This window comes from Salvelinus sp. IW2-2015, linkage group LG23 (genome assembly GCF_002910315.2).
Source record: "Salvelinus sp. IW2-2015 linkage group LG23, ASM291031v2, whole genome shotgun sequence".
NCBI classification, from domain to species: domain Eukaryota; kingdom Metazoa; phylum Chordata; class Actinopteri; order Salmoniformes; family Salmonidae; genus Salvelinus; species Salvelinus sp. IW2-2015.
The window spans coordinates 2,794,237-2,817,869 of NC_036863.1; the positions used below are offsets into that span (position 1 = coordinate 2,794,237).

Genomic DNA, 23,633 nt, shown 5'->3' on the forward strand with positions numbered 1-23,633 from the left:
ATAGAGACATAGACCAATAAAGATACAAGGTTAACTCAGATAGTAGATGTACCTATTTATCAGTCTTATTACTTGGGGATAGAAGCTGTTCAAGAGCCTGTTGGTGCCAGACTTTATGCCCTGGTACCGCTTGCCATGCGGCAGTAGAGAGAATAGTCTATGTCTTGGGTGGTTGGAGTCTTCAACAATTTTCCGGGCCTTCCTACCACACCGCCTGCAATCCATGATATATGTCATGGATGGCAGGGAGCTCAGCCCCAGTGATGAACTGGGATGTCCGCACCACCCTCTGTAGCGCCATGTGATCGAGGGCAGTGCTATAGCCATACCAGGCAGTGATGCAGCCAGTCAAGATGCTCTCAGTGGTACAGCTGTATAACTTGTTGATGATTTGAGGGCCCATGACAAACTTTTTCAACCTCCTGAGGGGGAAGAGGTGCTGTCGTGCCTTCTTCACGATTGTGCATGTGTGTTTGGACCATTTTAAGTCTTTACTGATTTGGACACTGAGGAACTTGAAGCTCTTGACCTGATCCACTGCAGCCCCGTTGATGTGGATGGGGGCGTGCTCACCCCATGGTTTCCTGTGGTTCACGATCAGCTCCTTCATCTTACTGACACCGAGGGAGAGGTTGTTGTTCTGGCACCACACTACAAGGTCACTGACCTCCACCTTGTAGGCTGACTCATCGTCGTCGGTGATCAGGCGTACCAACATCTTTAGCAAACTTGATGATGGTGTTGGAGCAATGCGTGGCCACGCAGTCGTGGGTGAACAGGGAGTACAGGAGGGGACTAAGCACATACCCCTGAGGGGCCCCTGTGTTGAGGGTCAGCGTGGCGGAGGTGATGTTGCCTACCCTCACCACCTGGGGTCGGACTGTCAGGAAGTCCAGGATCTAGTTGGAGAGGGAGGTGTTCAAACCAAGACTCCTAAGCTTGGTGACAAGCTTGGAGGGGACAATGGTGTTGAACACTGAGCTGTAGTCAATGAACAGCATTCTCACATAGGTATTCCTCTTATCTGGGTGGGTGAGGGCAGTGTGGACTGCAATTGAGATTGCATCATCTATGGATCTGTTAGGGCGGTATACACATTGGAGTGGGTCTAGGGTTTCTGTAGTTAATGTGTGCCAAAACCTCTCAAAGTAGGGATGCAACGATATGACATTTTTTGCCGATACCGATATCCGATATTTCCCTTGCCAAAAAACACGATACTGGCCTCCCGAGTGGTGCAGTGGTCTAAGGCACTGCATCGCAGTGCTAGCTGTGCCACTAGAGAACCTGGTTCGAGTCCAGGCTCTGTCGCAGCCGGCCGCGACCGGGAGACCCATGGGGCGGCACACAATTGGCCCAGCGTCATCCTGGTTACATTTACATTTACATTTAAGTCATTTAGCAGACGCTCTTATCCAGAGCGACTTACAAATTGGTGCAATTCACCTTATGATATCCAGTGGAACAACCACTTTACAATAGTGCATCTAACTCTTTTAAGGGGGGGGGGGGGGGGGGGGGGGGGGGGGGGGGGGGGGGGGGGGGCGGGGGGGCGGGGGGGGGGGGGGGGGGGGGGGGCTTAGAAAAGGATTACTTTATCCTATCCTAGGTATTCCTTCCTCATAATGCTCATATTCCTGGTTAAGGGAGGGTTTGGCCGGCAGGGATGTTCCTGTCCTATCGCGCACTAGCGACTCCTGTGGCGGGCAGGGCGCAATGCACGCTGACACGGTCGCCAAGTGTACGGTGCTTCCTCCGACACATTGGTGCGCCTGGCTTCCGGGTTAAGCGGGCGTTGTGTCAAGAAGCAGTGCGGCTTGGCTGGGTTGTGTTTCAGAGGACGAACGGCTCTCGACCGTCGCCTCCCCCAAGTCTGTACGGGAGTTGCAGCGATGGGACATGACTGTAACTACCAATTGGATACCACGAAATTGGGGAGAAAAAGGGGTAAAAATTATAATAATAAAAAATATAATAACACATTTAAATACCTGATCCCGATAACCGATATTACACATTTTAGCGGCCTTTTAAGTACAGTCTAGTACAGTTAAATAGTTGAAACACACAAACACACACACTGACCAAAAAGTTATTTTGTTGGCATTTATGTATGTCCCCATTACCAGTAAAACATAATCAAAACCTATTTCTTTCACTTACTTGCTGTTTTGTTCATTTGTTCAGTCGTTTCTTTCTCAGCCAGGATTTCATCATACATGTCAAGCAGTGAAGTTTCAGCTCTGTCTGTCCGTGGCCTCTCTTCCTCGGTGCYCACTGTCACTGTGTCCATTTTAATCTTGTTTAGCTGTGTKTAAKATTTCACGTAAACCCTGTTTCTTGTCTGCATCGAAGTAGCTGTACTTAGCATCGAGCATGGTGGCGACACAGTAAAGAGGCTCAGAGAGAATGCCACCGAATCGCTTGTTCACAGCCTCAAATCCTTTTGTAAGTTTTAACCCCACGGTCTGTGTGGGCAGTTGTGTTGAGCAGGCGTTTCAATGCCATMACAGAGGGTATCACGTCTGCTGCAGACGCTGTTGATGAGTTTTATTCTTGAGTCAGTTGTTCGAATGGAGCTAGGAGTGTGTTCATGTTTTCAATGAGAGTCCACTGGTTTGTACTGATTGTTGCAGGTAACTCATTGTCGGCCAAGCACTCGTTTTTGTTCCAGCAGGCTCTCCATCATGGAAAAAGTACTGTTCCATCTGGTGGAAATGCCTTGCTTAAGCCTTTTCGTTTTCACTCCAAGCTGCTCCTGTATTGCTTGCACGCAGGGCTCTATGCTAGCTGTGAGCGTTTAAAATGACCCACTATCTTCCTACCTGTTGCCACTGTGTCAGATATGCTGCGTTGGGCCAAAACACCTTCGTTCACAGCCAGTTGCAGCGTGCGTGCCATGCATGGCAAACTGGCGACTCCGCAGTCTTCCAAAGCTTTTGTCACGTTACGTGCATTATCACGTAGCACGTGTACTTTGTTCTTGGGGATTTTCCAAGTTTCAAACATGTTCTCAAATGCCATTAAAATGGCAGGAGTGGTATGAGAACCAGCACATTCTTGAGCATGCAATACGGCTTTCCTCAGTACGAAATCCTTGTCGACCCACTGTGCTGTCAGACTCATAATGCTCATGGGGCTGACGTCGCTGGCCCAAATGTCAGTCATGAAGCTAATAGCAGTGACACCCATAGCAAGTTGCTCATGGATGTGCGTTTCAACAATACTGTGTAACTCCGGTAGGGCAACATCTAAAAAATAGCGACTACTTGGTAATGTGTAACGGGGCTCGAGGCGCTCGACCAGTCAGCAAAAGCAAGAGAACGGTTGATTGTCACGGTTGATTGTCAAGGGCAATGAATTCAATTATCTTGGCGTTAACAGATTTTGAGTTGTCTCGCTGAAATGTTCTTACTCTTTCAAAATGACTGCTCGACTTGAACTTGTTAAGTTGTTGGAAGCYTGCGCTTAGTTTTTTTCTGCTTTTGTTCTAAGTAGTTGCTGAAAGTCTGGGGCTGATGCACTTTCAAATGAGTCATTAGGTTTGTGGTACTGAAAGATTTCACTTTCTCCCCTCCTCGGGAAATAAAAGCTGCACAAACGTTCCGTATGTTATCTTCCGTTGATACTTCAAAATAGATCCACACAGCAGACATTTTAGGAATGCTGTGTTGCACGTGTAGTGCTGTATTTTTCGTGGCGTCATTACATCACCTACCTACATTATACAGGTATGCACGTCAGCTTTGACATTGGTTTTGCACATCGGCGTTAAACTATACATAGAGCCGATGCCGATGTTGGCATTTTTAGCTAATATGGGCAGATTCTGATATGCTTACCGATATATTGTGCATCCCTATCTCAAAGCACTTCATGATTACAGAAGTGAGTGCTACAGGTTGGTAGTCAATGTGGCATGAAGCCTTAGAGTTCTTGAGGACAGGAATGATGGTGGACATCTTAAAACATGTGGAGATTACAGACTGGGACAAGGAGAGGTTGAAAATTACTGTGAATATGCCAGCCAGCTGTTCTGCGCATGATCTGAGAACGCGCCCTGGAATATCGTTGGGCCCCGCGGCCTTGTGGGTGTTGACCTGATTAATGACCTTTCTCARGTRGACCTCGGAGAGCGAGATCARCCAATCCTCAGGACCGCTGACGGCCCTGACACCCAGCACAATGTTGTCGTTGTCAAAGCGTGCATAAAATGCATAGAGTTTGTCTGGTAGACAATTTCCTGGACAAAATGTTTCACTGTAATAGTGAAGGTGTAAACTTAGCAGTAGAAAACCTAAACAGTATATTTGACCTCTCAGCTTCGCTATCAAATCTAAAAAATGTCAAGCAGACCTCAGAAAATGAACAACAATGACAAATGGTTTGATGAAGAATGCAAATACCTAAGAAAGAAATTGAGAAACCTATCCAACCAAAAACATAGAGACCCAGAAAACCTGAGTCTACGCCTTCACAATGGTGAAACAATACAGAAATACACTACGGAAAAAGGAACAGCACGTCAGAAATCAACGCAATGTAATTGAAGAATCCATAGACTCTAAAGCCACTTCTGGAAAAATTGGAAAACAATAAACAAACAACACAAAGAGGTATGTGACGACCCTCCCACTTTGTCTGCCGTATTCGCTCTCTTTGCTCTTGTTTCCTTATTAGGATGCCGGTGGGCGGAGCCGGGAGGGTCGTCAGCGACATGGGAGACACCTGGGCCCGGGTGTGTCCCAGGATAAATAGACCTCTTCCACATTCATTGGGAGACTCTCTCCACGCAGACATACTATTGTTTATTTGTATATAGGTTACCTTAGTTAATAAATATATTTTGTTATTCCTTATCTCCACGTTGTCTCCCTTTTTGTTACGGGCTTCGAGCCGGTTCGTGACAGTTATCTATCCAAAACGGAGATGTATGGATAAACCACTTRTCCAATCTTTTTGGCTCTATAACAAAGAACAAACAGCAAAAACATATACGTACATGATCAAATACACATTTTAGGACCAACTATTAAAGACTGCAAGAACCCACTGGATTCTCCAATTACATTGAATGAACTACTGGACAAAATACAAAACCCTCCAACCCAAAAAGGCCTGTGGGGTTGATGGTATCCTAAAAGAAAGGCAAGTCAAGAAGGGCCTTCTATGCCATCAAAAGGAATATAAAATTTGACATAACAATTAAGATCTTGCTTAAAAATACTTGAATCAGTTACAGAACCCATTGCCCTTGATGGTTATGAGGTCTGGGGTCCGCTCACCAACCAAGAATTCACAAATGGGACCAACTGTCACGTTGGTAACAATGATTCGGGAGACAGGGGCAGGAATGCGTAATAGTTTTTTTTATTGTACCCAATTTACGGCGTGCTGCGTAAAGGCACAGGGACGAAGACCAAACAAACACTATACAAAAAACACAGGGTTGAAACCCAAACAAAAGAGCGAGGAGTACCTCGAATAATTAACACACGCACACAATGATTAACACACGGYACGAGACCAGTAATTATATGTGCAATCCACAATGGCATGAAAGCCAAAACACACAGCACAGGTACTCACACGCACCAACGGACATTGTAACAATAATGGACAGCGCCAGGATGAACAAAGGACACACTATACAAATACTAATCCGTGGGAATAGGGGACAGGTGTGCGTAATGAAAGTTCCGGAAGGATCCGTGACACCAACACCAAATTGAGACTCTGCATGCAGAATTCTGCAAAAATATCCTCTGTGTACAACGTAAAACACCAAATAATGCATGCAGAGCAGAATTAGGCCGATACCCGCTAATTATCAAAATCCAGAAAAAATCTGTTAAATTCTACAACCACCTAAAAGGAAGCGATTCCCAAACCATCCATAACAAAGCCATCACCTTCAGATAAAGTAACCMGGAGAAGAGCCCCCTAAGCAACACAATTAGAGATAACCAAATCATGAGAAAAGAAAAAGATAATRACTTGACACATTGGAAAGAATTTACAAAAAAACATAGCAAACTAGAATGCTATTTGGCKCTAAACAGAGAGTGCACAGTGMCAGAATACCTGACCACAGTGACTGACCCAAAACTAAGGAAATCTTTGACTATGTACAGACTCAGTGAGCATAGCCTTGCTATTGAGAAAGGTTGACGAAGGCAGAACTGGCTCTCAAGAGAAGACAGGCTATGTGCGCACTGCCCACAGAATTAGGTGGAAACTGAGCTGCACTTCCTAATCTCCTGCCCAATGTATGACCATAGAGACACATATTTCCCTTAGACTACACAGAAAACAAATCCAATTTTGATAAACTCCCATATCTATTGGCTGAAATACCACAGTGTGCAATCATAGCAGCAAGATTTGTGACCTGTTGCCACAAGAAAAGGGCAACTAGTGAGGAACAAACACCATTGTAAATAGAACCTATATTTATGTTTATTTATTTAACCTTTTGTTTATTAACTATTTAAAATCACTTTTGTTTATCTATTTCACTTGTTTTGGCAATATAAACATGTTTCCCTTGCCCTTAAAATTGAATTGGAATAATTGGGCAGATCATGGCTGGGTCTTTCTTTGTAATCCGTAATGGACTGTAGCCCCTGCCACATGCGGCGGGCGATGGAGCCTGTGTTATATGATTCCACCTTATTCCTATGGTTGGCCTTTTGCTCGTTTGATGACTGCTGAGGTCGTAGCGGGACTTCTTGTACTTATTCCTGTCCTCAGCCATAGCCTCAGGGTTGTCTACAATAGCTCTGTGTACGGTAGCCCTGTCTTTTAGTTCAGTGTCAAACTCAATGTTAATCCAGGGCTTTTGATTGGGGAAGCAGCCAACCCTCACCGAGGAGACAACGTCGCCGATACATTTTCTAATGAAGCGGTTTATATATTCTTATTCATTCCTTTACTTCCATTTGTGTGTATCAGGTAGTTGTTGTCGAATTGTTAGATTACTTGTTAAATAATGCTGCACTGTCCGAACTAGAAGCACAAGCATTTCGCTACACTCGCAATAACATCTGCTAACCATGTGTATGTGACCAATAAAATTTGATTTGATTTGAGTTTCTTCTTGTAAACACTCTTACTGACACTGTTGGCTGCTTCGCGTGATGTATTGTTGTCTCTACCTTTTTGCCCACGCTGTTGTCTATGCCCAATAATTTTTGTACCATGTTTGTGCTGCTACCATGTTGTGCTGCTGCCATGTTGTGTTGCTACTGTGTTGTTGTCATGTTGTGTTGCTAACATGCTGTGTTGTTGTCTTAGGTCTCTCTTTATGTAGTGTTGTGGTGTCTCTCTTGTCGTGATGTGTGTTTTGTCCTACTTTTTTTTATTTGATCTCAGCCCCAGTCCCCGCAGGAGGCCTTTTGCCTCTTGGCAGGCCCTCATGTCCTGTCCCTATGCAGCCAGAGCAGAGCAGGCGACACTACCTATAGCTGGCAACTCTCACCAGATTGATGAGCCACACTCTGTATTATTCAATAGCTGTAATAATGTCGAATTCAATAATCAGACACTTTTAATATATAACAAACATGGATACATGTTAATGAGACATATTATTTCAATAAACAAATTCCAACAATTGTATAATTACAAAATATTATTTACAGTAGGCTAGTTTCGACATAGGCCTAGTGAGGTGACATAAGCTTAGTGAGATGACATAGGCCTAGTGAGGTGACATAAGCTTAGTGAGATGACATAGGCCTAGTGAGATGACATAAGCTTAGTGAGATGACATAGGCCTAGTGAGGTGACATAAGCTTAGTGAGATGACATAGGCCTAGTGAGGTTGGCCTTATGTCAAACCTACACATCACGTCAATATTTCAATAGTTTAAAGTAAAAGCAGGAACCTTGTATTACCATATATACTGAGTATACTAAACATACTGTATATACTGAGTATACTAAACATATATACTGAGTATACTAAACATATATACTGAGTATACTAAACATATATACTGAGTATACTAAATATATATACTGAGTATTCTAAACATATATACTGAGTATACTAAACATTAAGAGCAGCTGTTCTTTCCATGACACAGACTGGTGAATACAGGTGAAAGCTATGATCCCTTATTGATGTCACTTGTTAAATCCACTTCAAATCAGTGTAGATGAAGGGGAGGAGATGGGTTAAAGGATTTTRAATCCTTGAAACAATTGAGACATGGATTGTGTATGTGTGCCATTCAGAGGGTGAATGGGCAAGACAAAAGATTTAAGTGCCTTTGAACAGGGGTATGGTAGTAGGTGCCAGACGCACCAGTTTGTGTCAAGAACTMCAACGCTGCTGGGTTTTTCACWCTCAAAAGTTTCCTGTGTGTATTTTTATTGTTTAACCTTTATTTAACTAGGCAAGTCAGTTAGGAACAAATTCTTATTTACAATGACGGCCTACCCCGGCCAAACCCGGACAATGCTGGGCCAATTTTGCGCCGCCCTATGGGACTCCAAATCACGGCCGATTGTGATACAGCCTGGAACCGAACCAGGGTCGGTAGTGACACCTCTAGCACTGAGTTGAAATGTCTTAGACCGCTGTGCTACTCGGGAACCCCTGGTCCACCACAACCCAAAGGAAATCCAGCCAACTTGACACAACTGTGGGAAGCATTGGAGTCAACATGGACCAGCATCCCTGTGGAACACTTTTGACACKTTGTAGAGTCKATGTCCAAATGAATTGAGGTGGTTCAACTCAATATTAGGAAGGTGTTTCTAATGTTTGGTATAGTCAGTGTATTGTTGCCTAATGAATTGACTCTTATGAAGCCTTACTTATTAACGTTGTTTTGGTTGTCATGGTCAGATGACCTGTCCTTGACCACCATGTTGGACTGAGGAAATGGCACATGCTTGTCTCTGGTCTTTTTGAACAGCATCCAGTGTTGCAGGCAGTTTATTGCCACCATAGTAGAGGTGCTACTCTGTTCAGCTTTGGCTGAGGGACAAAGGTTCTATGTTCTGTCTTGAAAGTTTCTACACCTTACACAAGCTGCTGCAGATACATTAATTCTGTAAATATAGGTCCTACAAATTAAACCTAGCCAATTCCACAGCGGTATCTCCCGATTTCACACGGTTTGAAATTTCAATCTGACTATGGCTGTTTCGTCTAGAAAAAGAAACGGCAGAGAGCAGGGTGTTATGCTCTGTTGGTCCCAGTCAACCTCCAGCCTCTTCTCTATAAATACATGTACGATGGCTCCCGAACTGACCTAACCTGCTGCTGGTTGCCCAGTACCCACAGAAAAGCGCGCGCACATGCAATAACATAACATGACAGGTCCGTTGCCTACCTTCAGTGTGACAGCTGGAGGAGAGGATGGTGCTCGAGGGTCTGAAGAGGTAAGGTAGGTACCGGGAGAAGCATTTCATCTTTTTGGTTGTTGTTGGCTGCGCATCACTATCAAGTCCACATCGTAGGCTACTCTACACCGACTGCATTGACAAAGCGGAAAGAAACTAAGCGCTGGAGAGAGGTTATGGTCTTCGGCATGACTTTTTATCGCCTTATATAAACGGGAATCCTTCCTTCAGTGCTAACCTAGCAGGAAGAGAGGATAGGTCTACGCGCGCTATCGCCTTATATAAACGGGAATCCTTCCTTCAGTGCTAACCTAGCAGGAAGAGAGGACAGGTCTCCGCGCGCTATGCTACTCTCATAAACCATGCTTCTTCCCCCTAGTCGCCAGCAGGACACGAGAATGTTATTTTTTGCTGGAGTCGGCTGCTATGGAGGTAGGGGCAGACTGGGACGAGAATCCTGCCCTGGCATTTTATCCACACCAGCCCACTTCACCGTACCAGTGAAAGGCAATACATGGTACTCATCCTCTTTTTTAACCAGCTCATGTTTAAAACAAATGCAATATGTACAAACACAAAAACACCACTGTTTAGGGCAACAGGTAGCTTAGTGGTTAAAAGTGTTGGGCCAGTAACCAAAAGTTGTCTGGTTTGTATCCCCGAGCTGACTAGATGAAAAATCTGCCGGTGTGCCCTTGAGCAAGGCACTTAAACCTAATCTGTTAAATGACTAAAATGGAAACTCTCCTCCGTGTCACTGCTCTAGCCATTTGGTTTGCCTCCCTGTGGCYCTGTCTGTCTGTCTCAGCATCTTCTCTGCTGTCACTCTGTGCTTCTTCTTGTTCTCTATCTGTCTGTCTGCTTAATTCTAATACATTATAAACGGCAAGCTAACGACTTCGGATATATGTTGCAAATTAGTACCTGTCATGTGTGTTCCCCTAAATCAACACCTACCCTAAGTGTTCATTACTATTACAGGGCTCCAGACTAACACGTTCCCTTGAATCATCACCTACCCTAAGTGTTCATTACTATTACAGGGCTCCAGACTAACATGTTCCCTTGAATCATCACCTACCCTCAGTTTTCTACATACAGGGCTCCAGACTAACATGTTCCCTTGAATCATCACCACCCTAAGTGTTCTATACTATTACAGGGCTCCAGACTAACAGTTCCCTGAATCATCACAACCCTAAGTGTTCATTACTATTACAGGGATGCAGACTAACATGTTCACTGCATCATCACCTACCCTAAGTGTTCATTACTATTACAGGGCTCCAGACTAATATGTTCCCCTGAATCATCACCTACCCTAAGTGTTTTTGTTGTGTTTTTTGTTGTGTTAATTTAACCTTTATTTAACTAGGCAAGTCGGTAAGAACTAATTCTTATTTACAATGATGGCCTAGGAACAGTGGGTTAACTGCCTTGTTCAGGCAGGACAACAGATTTTTACCTTGTCAGCTCAGGAATTCGATCTAGAAACCTTTCGATTACTGGCCCAACACTCTAACCAATAGGCTACCTGCCTCCACTCATTACTATTACAGGGCTCCAGACCAACATGTTCCCTGAATCATCACCTACCTTAAGTGTTAATTACGGGTTTGTGGCTGTCTAGCTACCATGACAAAGACCAAAGCCGGCGGAAGTCCGTTGAGGACAGTGGTGTATCTCTATCACACATGAAAGGATCTTTTAAACAAACAAAAAGAGACCTACAAGCAGTTGTTACAACAACAAGAAAATAGCTTCAAGTGTTTTGTCCAAATACTGGTGGATTCTACTAATAAAAGAATGGACGACCTGACCAGAGAGGTCCAGGACCTGAAGAACAGTTTGTAGTTCTCCCAGGGTCAGCACGATGAGTTGAAACAGGAGAACGGCAAGATGACAGCAATCTGTAAGTCATTGAGAGAGGACATCAGTTCTGTGTGTGAATTCATGATAACAATGAGGGACAATCAAGGCYGAACAACATGGTTGTGGACGGAATTGCAGAATCTTGAGAGCACCTGGACGGAGTCTGAGGACAAAGTGAGGGAATTGATCTCTGAGAAATTGAAGATGGACCACAGGAAGATTGAGGTGGAGTGTGCCCACAGGACTGGAAAACCCACCACCGGCCCAGGTGATAGACCCAGGCCAATAGTGGTCAAGTTCCTGACGTTCAAGGACAAGGTAGCTGTTCTGGAAAGAGACAAGAACTTGAGAGTATATTTAACGTATATCTTCCTCAACGAGGACTATCCTGAAGCTGTGTGCCAGAAGAGGAAAGTGTCACACACTGATCTGTTTCACCTGTCCTTGTGATTGTCTCCACCCCTCTCCAAGTGTCGCCCATCTTCCCCATTATTCCCTGTGTATTTATACRGGTGTTCTCTGTTTGTCTGTTGCCAGTTCGTCTTGTTTCTCAAGTCAAAAGCTCCTGCTTTTCCCCAGTCTCTCTTTTCACGTCCTGCTGGTTTTGACCCTTGCCTGTCCTGACCCTGAGCCCGCCCGCTTGACCACTCTGCCTGCCCCTGACCCTGCCTGCTGTCCTGTATCTTTGCCCCTGTTGCTGTAATAAACATTGTTACTTCATGATCTTATGGAGGGGGTCCAAACGTTGGCTGAAAGCCATGATCGGGCATTGAACAGTTTGCTGGAGCAATTCTGCGGGTTGTCTGGGAGGTAGCCTACCAGGGTGGTGGCACCAGAGCCCCTCAGTAATCCAGCTGCTAACAGCACCATCTCATCAGCCACTCCACCTTCTCGGGAACCCCGTAACGATTCAATGGAGAGTCGAGCACCTGTCGGGCGTTTATAGCTCAGTGTGCCCTCATTTTCAAGCTTCAGCCCTTCTCCTTCCCCTCGGATCGCTCCAAGATAGCCTATCTCATCACACTGATGTCCTGTATGGGAACAGCAGCCGGCCATATTCGTTAGTCTGGAGGGGTTCATGGGAGAGGTGAAGAAGGTTTTTTTACGCCCTGTTCTCCGGGAGAGAAGCTGCCCGGGAGCTAATCCAGCTTCGGCAGGACTCCTGCAGTGTTGCAGACTATGCAGTGGATTTATGCACGTTGGCAGCAGAGAGTGCTTGGAATCAGGAAGCACTGTTCGATATGTTCCTGCACGGCGTCTCGGAGGAGGTCAAGGACGAGCTTCCTGCTCGGGAGTTACCTACGGATCTCGATTGCCTCATCGCTTTGACCATTCGAATCGATGGGCGACTACGGGAACGACGGCGGGAGAGGAAATTCGACTTTGCACGCGCGTCCAGGGATTCCACCTTGCCTCCGAGTCATCCCGGAAATCCCCAACGATCCCATTGCTGAGAGAACCTGAGGCCTCCCGACCTTCCCCAAGAGTCGCCGGAAACGGCTGAGTCTCCGCTTCCCAAGCCTATAAAACTAGGTCGAGCTGGGCTATCGCCAGCGGAATGGCAATACAGGATCAACACGAAGAGTTGTCTGTATTGCGGGACTCTTGGTCATTTTAACCTTTCTGGGATAGGGAGCAGTATTTTCACCACCGGATGAAAATCATGCCCAAAGTAAACTGCCTGCTACTCAGGCCCAGAAGCTAGGATATGCATATTATTAGCAGATTTGGATAGAAAACACTCTGAAGTTTCTAAAACTGTTTGAATAATGTCTGTGACTATAACAGAACTGATTTGGCCCGAGCACAATCCATCCAGGGATCTGTTTTCCATTAGGTTTCTATGGCAAGCCCGTTTTAATAGAAATATGCTTGCAGTTCCTATGGCTTTCACTAGATGTCAACAGTCTTTAGAAATTGGTTGATGTTTTTCCTTTGAGTAATGAAGAAGGAGTAATGACTCCTTTCTGGGAGTCGAGCCAATTGGACTCTTTTGTTTGGGACGCGCGAACTGGCGCTCGCTCCACTTTCATTTTATCCGCTATTGAACACAGTTTATCCCATCTTAAATTTTATCGATTATTTACGTTTTAAAATACCTAAAGTTGGATTACGAAAGTTGTTTGAAATGTTTGGACCAAGATTACAGGTAATTTATTAGATAATTTGTAGTCATGTTGGGCGAGTTGGAACCGGTGTTTTTCTGAATCAAACGAGCCAAATAAATAGACATTTTGGGGATATAACGATGGAATTAATCAAACAAAAGTACAATTTGTGATGTTTATGGGACATTTTGGAGTGCCAACAAAAGAAGATCTTAAAAGGTAAGGCATAAATTATATCGTTATTTCTTTTGTGTCGCACCTGGCGGGTTGAAATATGATTGTCATGTGTTTGTTTGATGGGGTGCTGTCCTCAGATAATAGCATGGTTTGCTTTCGCTGTAAAGCCTTTTTGAAATCTGACACAGTGGCTGGATTAACAAGAAGTTAAGCTTTATTTTGGTGTATTGCACTTGTGATTGTATGAAAGTTAAATATTTCTAATAATTTAATTTGAATTTGGCGCTCTGCCATTTCACCAGATGTTGTCAAATCGATCCCGTTAACGGGATTTGATCCCACTCACACATTGTAAACTTAGACCGCTCTCTTCCTTTGAAGTCAATGTTCTCCACGAGTATGATATTTTCTTATAAGCTCTCAGCAAGCCTTTTTATTATGTACATATACAATTGTATTTTTAAGTGTATCTGAATGCTTTGGAATGTAGACTGCCTATATATGAGTGGGACATATTGAGAATTTTCCTGCTTCCCTTGCCAGTCTAAATCTATCCGGGTCTTCATTGACTCTGGGGCCAATGAGAGTTTTTTGGGACGTTACCCTGGCTTCCAAGCTGAACAACCCCACTCAGCCCCTCTCCACTCCCATGGATGTTAGAGCGCTGGACGGGCACTCTATAGGCTGGGTCACTCATATTACCACACCCATCAACCTACGGGTATCAGGGAATCACAGCGAGACTATTCAATTCCTGCTCATCAAGTCTCCTAAGATTCCTGTGGTATTTGGATTATCCTGGCTCCAGCGACATAATTCCCTCATCAACTGGTCTACTGGTGCCATCATGGGCTGGAGACCGTTCTGCCACACCCAGTGTCTGAAATCAGCGCAACCTGCCCCGGGACGTCTTCCTGGGGGCTCGGAGGGTGCCCCGCACCTCTCCACCATTCCCGCAGAGTACCAGTACCTTCGGAAGGTGTTCAACAAGGCCCGGGCCACTTCGCTTCCGCTGCACCGACCATATGACTGCGGGATTGACCTTCTCCCTAGCACCACTCCGCCCCGGGGACGACAGTACTCGCTGTCAGGACAGGAGACCAAGGCATGGACACCTACATTGGGGACTCCCTAGCTGCAGGATTTATACGTACTTCATCCTCTCCCGCCGGTGCACAGTTCTTCTTTGTGGAGAAGAAGGACAAGACCCTGCACCCGTGCATTGATTACTGGGGACTAAATGACATAATGGTGAAGAACCGCTACCCACTACCACTCATCTCCTCGGCCTTCGAGCCGCTCCAGGGAGCCGCCGTGTTTTCCAAGCTGGATCTACGGAACGCCTACCACCTGGTGTGGATAGGAGAGGGGGACGAGTGGAAGACTGCCTTCAACACGGCCAGCGGCCACTACGATACTAATACTTATTTTCCACCATAATTTGCAAATAAATTCATTAAAAATCCTACAATGAGATTTTCTGGATTTTTTTTTCTCATTTTGTCTGTCATAGTTGAAGTGTTACCTATGATGAAAATTACAGGCCTCTCATCTTTTTAAGTGGGAGAACTTGCACAAATGGTGGCTGACTAAATACTTTTTTGCCCCACTGTATACACAGGATGGATCATACATTGATTACTAATTATGTCACAAAAGAAAACGTCCCTAGCAGACGAAACCGATATGACGGCTGGTTACACAAAGAAAGGGGGTTGGGTTTGAATGAAAGAGCGGGAAGACTGAGGAACAAAAGGATTGGGTCTCTATTGGACCTTGTGAAGCTATGCTATAGTAAATACAGAATCTTATGCATTCTAAATAACCGCCCATTCGGAAAAGGAAAATGCAATAAATATATTTACTCTGAGCTGCGCATCGATAGATTAGTCAAAGATGGAAGCCTGGGTTGCCCAGCAGAGATCTACCTTGTCCTTTGAAGAATATGTGTAGTCGTAGAATGGATACATTGTAGTACCTTCGTCGTGTGGTAGAACGGATACGTTGTAGTACCCTGCCATTCTGAAGAGATTTTCCGTCCTTTCCTAGGCCTCGCACGTTTACAGCTGCTGCTGATAACTCGACGTCTACGATGTATCACTTCTTTAGTGAATAAGAGTTCAAAGTTCACACCAAGTTGCCATACTATAAGCTCTTGCTATATTCTGGCTGGTATAGTCGAAATTCATCCAGCGTGGCGATCGTCACCTCCACTTTGAAATCTGCCCTTTTAAACGTATGGACATCAGTCCTCACGTCATCGGGAACACAATGTTAATTTCGTTAGGTTGTAGTCGTTCAACCATTTGCAACCAGAGCTCACGCGGAGATTGGCATAGTCCGCCGTGAATTGGGTCACGGGGGCTCTTATAGAAATGTAGAAAAGGGGTTGGTTCATCATTTCTAACCAATGCCTATTCACGTGGGCGTGGCCACTGTTGGAGCAAATTTTACTTATGAAAACAATTCTCTCATTTTAAAAACTAAAAATACATTTAATCTTTTCACAAGTAGTTTCATATTTAAACATTTAAATTGCACAACAATTCCATGTGAATCTGATAACTAGAATGTGTAGATTTTCCAAGATTATGGGCGGAAAGACTAATTCAACTCCATCTTTCATCGAATCAGGTGGCTTATTCATCACAAAACCATTTGATGTTGCCAATTATTTTAATGATTATTTCATTGGCAAAGTGGGCAAAGTTAGGCAGAAAATGCCAACAATGAAAAGTGAGCAATTATAATCAATTGTATTCATGCATAAAAAAACACCTACTGAAAGGAAAGCAGTGCAAGTTGGAATTTTGTAAAGTTAGTGTAGGAGAGGTGGGAAAATGATTGATATCGATCAATAATGACAAGCCTCCTGGCATTGACAACTTAGATGGAAAGCTACTGAGAATGGTAGCTGACTCTATAGCCACTCCTATCTGTCATATTCTTAATCTGAGCCTAGAGGAAAGTCTTTGTCCTCAGGCCTGGAGGGAAGCCAAAGTAATTCCACTACCCAAGAGTGGTAAAGTGGCCTTTACTGGTTCTAACAGAAGACCTAAAAAAAAGAAATGTCGCTTTTTCTGGACCCTGTCTTTCAAAGATAATTCGTAGAAATCCAAATAACTTCACAGATCTTCATTGTAAAGGGTTTAAACACTGTTTCCCATGTTTGTTCAATGAACCATGAACAATTAATGAACATGCACCTGTGGAACGGTCGTTAAGACACTAACAGCTTACAGATGGTAGGCAATTAAGGTCACAGTTATGAAAACTTAGGACACTAAAGAGGCCTTTCTACTGACTCTGAAAAACACCAAAAGAAAGATGCCCAGGATCCCTGCGCATCTGCGTGAACGTGCCTTAGGCATGCTGCAAGGAGGCATGAGGACTGCAGACGTGGCCCAGGGCAATAAATTGCAATGTCCGTACTGTGAGACGCCTAAGACAGAGCTACAGGGAGACTTGACGGACAGCTGATCGTCCTCGCAGTGGCAGACCACGTGTAACACCACCTGCACAGGATCGGTACATCCGAACATCACACCTGCGGGACAGGTACAGGATGGCAACAACAACTGCCCGAGTTACACCAGGAACGCACAATCCCTCCATCAGTGCTCAGACTGTCAGCAATAGGCTGAGAGAGGCTGAACTGAGGGCTTCTAGGCCTGTTGTAAGGCAGGTCCTCACCAGACATCACCGGCAACAACGTCACCTATGGGCACAAACCCACCATCGCTGGAACAGACAGGACTGGCAAAAAGTGCTCTTCACTGATGAGTCACGGTTTTGTCTCACCAGGGGTGACGGTCGGATTCGCGTTTATCGTCGAAGGAATGAGCGTTACACCGAGTCCTGTACTCTGGAGCGGGATCGAATTGGAGGTGGAGGGTCCGTCATGGTCTGGGGTCGGTGTGTCACAGCATCATTGGACTGAGCTTGTTGTCATTGCAGGCAATCTCAACGCTGTGCATTACAGGGAAGACATCCTCCTCCCTCATGTGGTACCCTTCCTGCAGGCTCATCCTGACATGACCCTCCAGCATGACAATGCTACCAGCCATACTGCTCATTCTGTGCGTGATTTCCTGCAAGACAGGAATGTCAGTGTTCTGAAAGGCCAGCGAAGAGCCCGGATCTCAATCCCATTGAGCACGTCTGGGACCTGTTTGATCAYAGGGTGAGGTCTAGGGCTAGGGCCGTTCCCCACAGAAATGTCCGGGAACTTGCAGGTGCCTTGGTGGAAGAGTGGGGTAACATCTCACAGCAAGAACTGGCAAATCTGGTGCAGTCCATGAGGAGGAGATGCACTGCAGTACTTAATGCAGCTGGTGGCTACACCAGATACTGACTGTTACTTTTGATTTTGACACCCACCCTTTGTTCAGGGACACATTATTCAATTTCTGTTAGTCACATGTCTGTGGAACTTGTTCAGTTTATGTCTCAGTTTTTGAATCTTATGTTCATACAAACATTTACACATGTTAAGTTTGCTGAAAATAAACACAGTTGACAGTGAGAGGACGTTTCTTTTTTTGCTGAGTTTATAAGCTTGCTGCCAGCTCTTAGCAAACTGTTGTAAAAAATTGTGTTTGACTAAATACAATGCTATTTCTCTGTAAACAAATTAACAACAGACTTTCAGCATGCTTATAGTCAAGGTCACTCAACATGTACTACACTGACACAAATGACTGATGATTGGTTGAAAGAAATTGATAATAAGAAGATTGTGGGAGCTGTACTGTTTGTTTTCAGTGCAGCCTTTGATATTATTTATCATAACCTGTTGTTGAAAAAACGTATGTGCTATGGCTTATCGACCTCTGCCATATCGTGGATTCAGAGCTATCTATCTAATAGAACTCAAAGGGTTTTCTTTAATGGAAGCGTCTCTAATGTCAAAAATGTAAAGTGTGGTGTTACGCAGGGCAGCTCTCTAGGCCCGCTACTCTTTTCTATTTTTACCAATGACCTGCCACTGACATTAAATTAAGCACGTGTGTCCATGTATGCTGATGATTCAACCATATACGCKTTCAGCAACCACAGCTAAGGAAGTCACTGAAACCCTTAACAAAGAGTTGCAGTCTGTTTTGGAATGGGTGGCCAGTAATAAACTGGTCCTGAACAGCTGAATCTGGTAATGAATGGTGTGGCTGTTGAACAAGTTGAGGAGACTAAATTACTTGGCATTACCTTAGATTGTAAACTGTCATGGTCAAAACATATAGATTCAATGGTTGTAAAGATGGGGAGAGGTCTAGCCGTAATAAAGAGATGCTCTGTTTTTTGACACCACACTCCAAAAAGCAAGTTCTGCAGGCTCTAGTTTTGTCTAATTGATTATTGTCCAGTCGTGTGGTCCAGTGCTGCCCGGAAATACCTAGTTAAGCTACAGCTGGCCCAGAACAGAGTGGCACATTTTGCTCTTAATTGTAATCAGAGGGCTGATATAAATACTATGCATGCCAGTCTCTCTTGGCTAAGAGTTGAACAAATTTAAGAAAACGTACAATATTATATAGAGCCATTATTGCATGGAACTTCCTTCCATCTCATATTGCTCAAATAAACAGCCTAGTTTGGTTTCAAAAAACAGATAAAGCAACACCTCGTGGGACAACGCCTCTCCCCTATTTGACCTAGATAGTTTGTGTGTATYCATTGATATGTAGGCTACGTGTGCCTTTTTTTTTTAAATGTATGTAGTTCTGTCTTTGAGCTGTTCTTGTCTATTGATGTTCTGTATTATGTCATTCTGTATTATGTGTCATGTTTTGTGTGAACCCCAGGAAGAGTAGCTGCGGCTTTTGCAACAGCTAATGGGGATCCTAATAAAATACCAAATGACTATTACAGGGCTCCAGACTAACATGTTTCCCTGAATCATCACCTATCCAAAGTGTTCATTACTATTACAGGGTTGCAGACTAACATTTTCCTCTGGTGCCGCTAACTTGTACAGTTGGTGATGAAATGACACGTTTTTGTGCACTAATATCATGGGCTAATTAATTTGGGGTTCAACACCTGAGAAAGTGGAAACTCAAAACACATGAACTAGACTGCTAACTCTAAATACCTAAATAGGCCTATGTCCTCTCAATGGCTAGTGCGCATTTCGTGTCTGCGCTGCTCCGTATCCCCAAGCCATATCAAATATCTTGGTTGTAAAATAGTTGCTATTGAGCTGAATATTGAGAGTTGAGAAATAAAGATTATACCTACAGAAAGCTGAAACCCTCTTTTCTTTGACAGGGACAAGCTTTACGAAGCTTCCAAAGTGGTGTTTTTCCCGCAATTGCATTTTGAAATGTTGTACGATTAGAACAAAATCTTCATGGGGGAGTGGCTTGCTCATCATAGCAGCAGGCCCCAGCGAAACAGGGGCAGGGGCAGACACTTTCCTTACAGGAATCATAAGAATAATGCACTTTACTGTTTGATCAAATCATGGTTTTAGCCAGACAAAAAATTTGACATTTTGAGTGAGGTGACAATGTATAATGTGCTCTTTTACGATCCATGATCTTGGCTGTCTCTAACTGAAGACAGAGTGGGAACAGGTCTCTTTGTTGATGCCGCATTGGACTTTGAATGTGAGTTTGCGTGAACTCAACTCAGCCCAACAGAAAACAGGGCCGTCCCATCTTGGTAGGGGGGGCCGACCGTTGCCCACTGACCAGCCAAAGGCAAATTATAGATTAATACAACAGAAGTTGCGCAAAAATTATAATAAAATGTAAAACTTAACAGGCCCTTATATATAAAACTAAATATTTTTGTGTGTGTCAATTTTGACCAGCCCAACCAACAAAAAAATGGTCTAGACTATCTGGCATTTTCCAGAATTGCCAGGTGGCCAATCCACCGCTGGAGGGAGGGAGTTGATGGAGGGAGGAGGACAGAAGCATCGGGGTTATTATTTTAGGCGATGCTGGGGAGCACCCATAGACTTACACGCTGACCACGCTGCTCGCACATGTCAATGAGTGTCTGCGTAGGCAGGCGCTAAAATAGAACTCGGTTCTATTTATGATGCTTGCTACYCTGCAAGTCCCGCCTCTCAAATCAAATCAAATCAAATTTTATTAGTCACATACACATGGTTAGCAGATGTTAATGCYAGTGTAGCGAAATGCTTGTGCTTCTAGTTCCGACAATGCAGTAATAACCAACAGTAATCTAACCTAACAATTCCACAACTCCCATCTCCTCATTGGTTTTTAGGAGCATATATCCACATGGGTGATTGAAAGATGAACTGAGGTCCACACTCCAATCCAGTTGGTAGTGGTAATGCACGTTAAAGTTGGTTGCTAACTGCCATAGAAAGTCCAAAGAAGAAGAAAAAGGCTGAAGGAGGAGAGATTARTAGAAACAAACTCGGTTTACCCTTTTATTTGTAGATTAATTGTCAGAGTAGAGGACCTTGTGCATTTCAGGTAAAATAACAACCCAATGTTTATACGGCCCCCCCCTTGGGTTGTGCCGTGGCGGAGATCTTTGTGGGCTATACTCGGCCTTGTCTCAGGATGGTAAGTTGGTGGTTGAAGATATCCCTCTAGTGGTGTGGGGGCTGTGCTTTGGAAAAGTGGGTGGGGTTATATCCTTCCTGTTTGGCCCTGTCCGGGGGTATCATCGGATGGGGCCACAGTGTCTCCTGACCCCTCCTGTCTCAGCCTCCAGTATTTATGCTGCAGTAGTTTGTGTCGGGGGGCTAGGGTCAGTTTGTTATATCTGGAGTGCTTCTCCTGTCTTATCTGGTGTCCTGTGTGAATTTAAGTATGCTCTCTCTAATTCTCTCTTTCTCTCTTTCTTTTTCTCTCTCGGAGGACCTGAGCCCTAGGACCATGCCTCAGGACTACCTGGCATGATGACTCCTTGCTGTCCCCAGTCCACCTGGCCGTGCTGCTGCTCCAGTTTCAACTGATCTGCCTGCGGCTATGGAACCCTGACCTGTTCACCGGACGTGCTACCTGTCCCAGACCTGCTGTTTTCAACTCTCTAGAGACAGCAGGAGCGGTAGAGATACTCTTAATGATCGGCTATGAAAAGCCAACTGACATTTACTCCTGAGGTGCTGACTTGCTGCACCCTCGACAACTACTGTGATTATTATTACTTGACCATGCTGGTCATTTATGAACATTTGAACATCTTGGCCATGTTCTGTTATAATCTCCACCCGGCACAGCCAGAAGAGGACTGGCCACCCCTCATAGCCTGGTTCCTCTATAGGTTTCTTCCTAGGTTTTGGCCTTTCTAGGGAGTTTTTCCTAGCCACCGTGCTTCTACACCTGCATTGCTTGCTGTTTGGGGTTTTAGGCTGGGTTTCTGTACAGCACTTTGAGATATCAGCTGATGTAAGAAGGGCTATATAAATACATTTGATTTGATTTGATTTATATCCCAGGACAAATTAGCTAGCAACAGAAAATAAATTGACATAAATGTTTAATGCTTTTTGACCTGTCCCCAAATTAATATAGTTGGTTCAGAGTTTGTTTTGATATTTAAACCTGCGTGTCCTGATCGCGTCTGGTGTAGGTGAACAAAATCAACKTGCGTGCGATGGCACACACGTGTGTGCGAGCGGTCTGGTCAGCATGTTAGACATTAGGCCATTGTATGTGTCTCATTATGGCATCTGTGAGAGCATGGGCAGCGCCAATGAAGCCATCTCCATTTTAAAGTAGTACATTTTATTATTCTACTACTATGAGTTACTGAAAGGGTGCATACTGCCACCTAGAGTGTGTTGTTTGAACAGGCGTAAAGCCAAGGTTTGCGATTTACTGCTACCTGCAGTTATGGAATGTTTGCTCATGAGTTGAATTCATTGGCTGATCCCTCCTGATGACCTGGATGGACTCAATAGATCCTTCTTTAACCCACAGGAAGTCCCACCCAGTTGACTAAAACATTTAATGGTGCTGCTCATGCTAAAATGGGCTCTAGAGTCCTCTATCTATCTCTATGGGAGCACCTGCTCTGTCTGTCAATGGCAGCATGCTGCATCTGTTGGTCGCTTGAGAATTGTCTACTGTGCCTGAGGGTCTCTATTGGTCTCTATTGGTCTCCAAAGCCCCTTTTTGGAGAGAGAATATAGCTTATTTATCTGAACCAGATCTGTTATCACTCCTTATTCAGCCATGACATCATTTAATGATGATGATGATGAAGGGTTTATAGAATAATCAGCCAATGGTGCTTTCACTTATTAGGTAGCAGCTATCAACGTACGCATATTGTCCATGTGAAAGTCATGGAGTGCCTGGGTCTGTGCTCTTGGTAATCCCTGGATAACACTTGTGAAATCTCCAGTCTGCAGTAGCCCAATGACCAGTGTCACAAGGCATCAGGACTGCCAAGACCATATTATAGTCCTTCAGTTTACTTAACTCGTGTAGGCAAACGAGTTTGTAGGTAGGCCTCATTTGTAAAAAAATAATAATAATAATAATAATTAAAAAATTAAGCTTTGGAGCACCTTAAATTACATTTTGGGGGAAAAAGCCAACTCGGCCCCCATTTCATTGAATCAGATGGCTCATATATCACAAAACCCACTGATATCGCCAACTACTTAAATTACTTTTTCATTGGCAAGATAAACAAACTTAGGGATGACATGCCAGCAACAAAACGCTAAACATCCAAGTATATTTGACCAAATTATGAACTTTCACATGGACAATATGCTTAGCAAGATGGCACCAATAGAGATGGCAGCTTCACTTCTAGTCCTTAGGAAACTGTGCAGTATTGTTTTATGTATTATATCTTAAATTGTTAGCTCAGAAAACCTTAAGTGTTATTACATACAACCGGGAAGAACTATTGGATATCAGAGAGACGTCAACTTACCAGCACAACCAGCACTACAACCAGGAWTACGACTTTCCCAAAGCGGATCCTTTGTCTGCACCTCCCAGGGCATTTGAACTGACTCCAGAGGCAGACCCAAAACAACACCGCCGGAGGAGAGGGTGCCGGAACGGTCTTCTAGTGAGGCTTCGGATGCGCGCACACCACCCACCGCTTCCCGAGTATATTACTCACTAATGTCCAGTCCCTAGATAAAAAATCAACAAAATCAGGGCAAGA

At 44.4% G+C, this 23,633-nt stretch overlaps 1 protein-coding gene across 1 annotated transcript in view; it reads right to left on the reverse strand.

Annotated features, from left to right (window-relative positions):
- Positions 1-9,595, reverse strand: part of LOC111950041 (serine/threonine-protein phosphatase 2A 55 kDa regulatory subunit B beta isoform) — a 144,497-nt gene extending 134,902 nt beyond the window's left edge. The window contains exon 1 of the mRNA XM_023967371.3: positions 9,348-9,595. Within this exon, the coding sequence (XP_023823139.1) occupies positions 9,348-9,426 (79 nt within the window). The 5' untranslated portion in view covers positions 9,427-9,595. The remainder of the gene's footprint in view (positions 1-9,347) is intronic.
- Between the last annotated feature and the right edge of the window lie 14,038 nt (positions 9,596-23,633).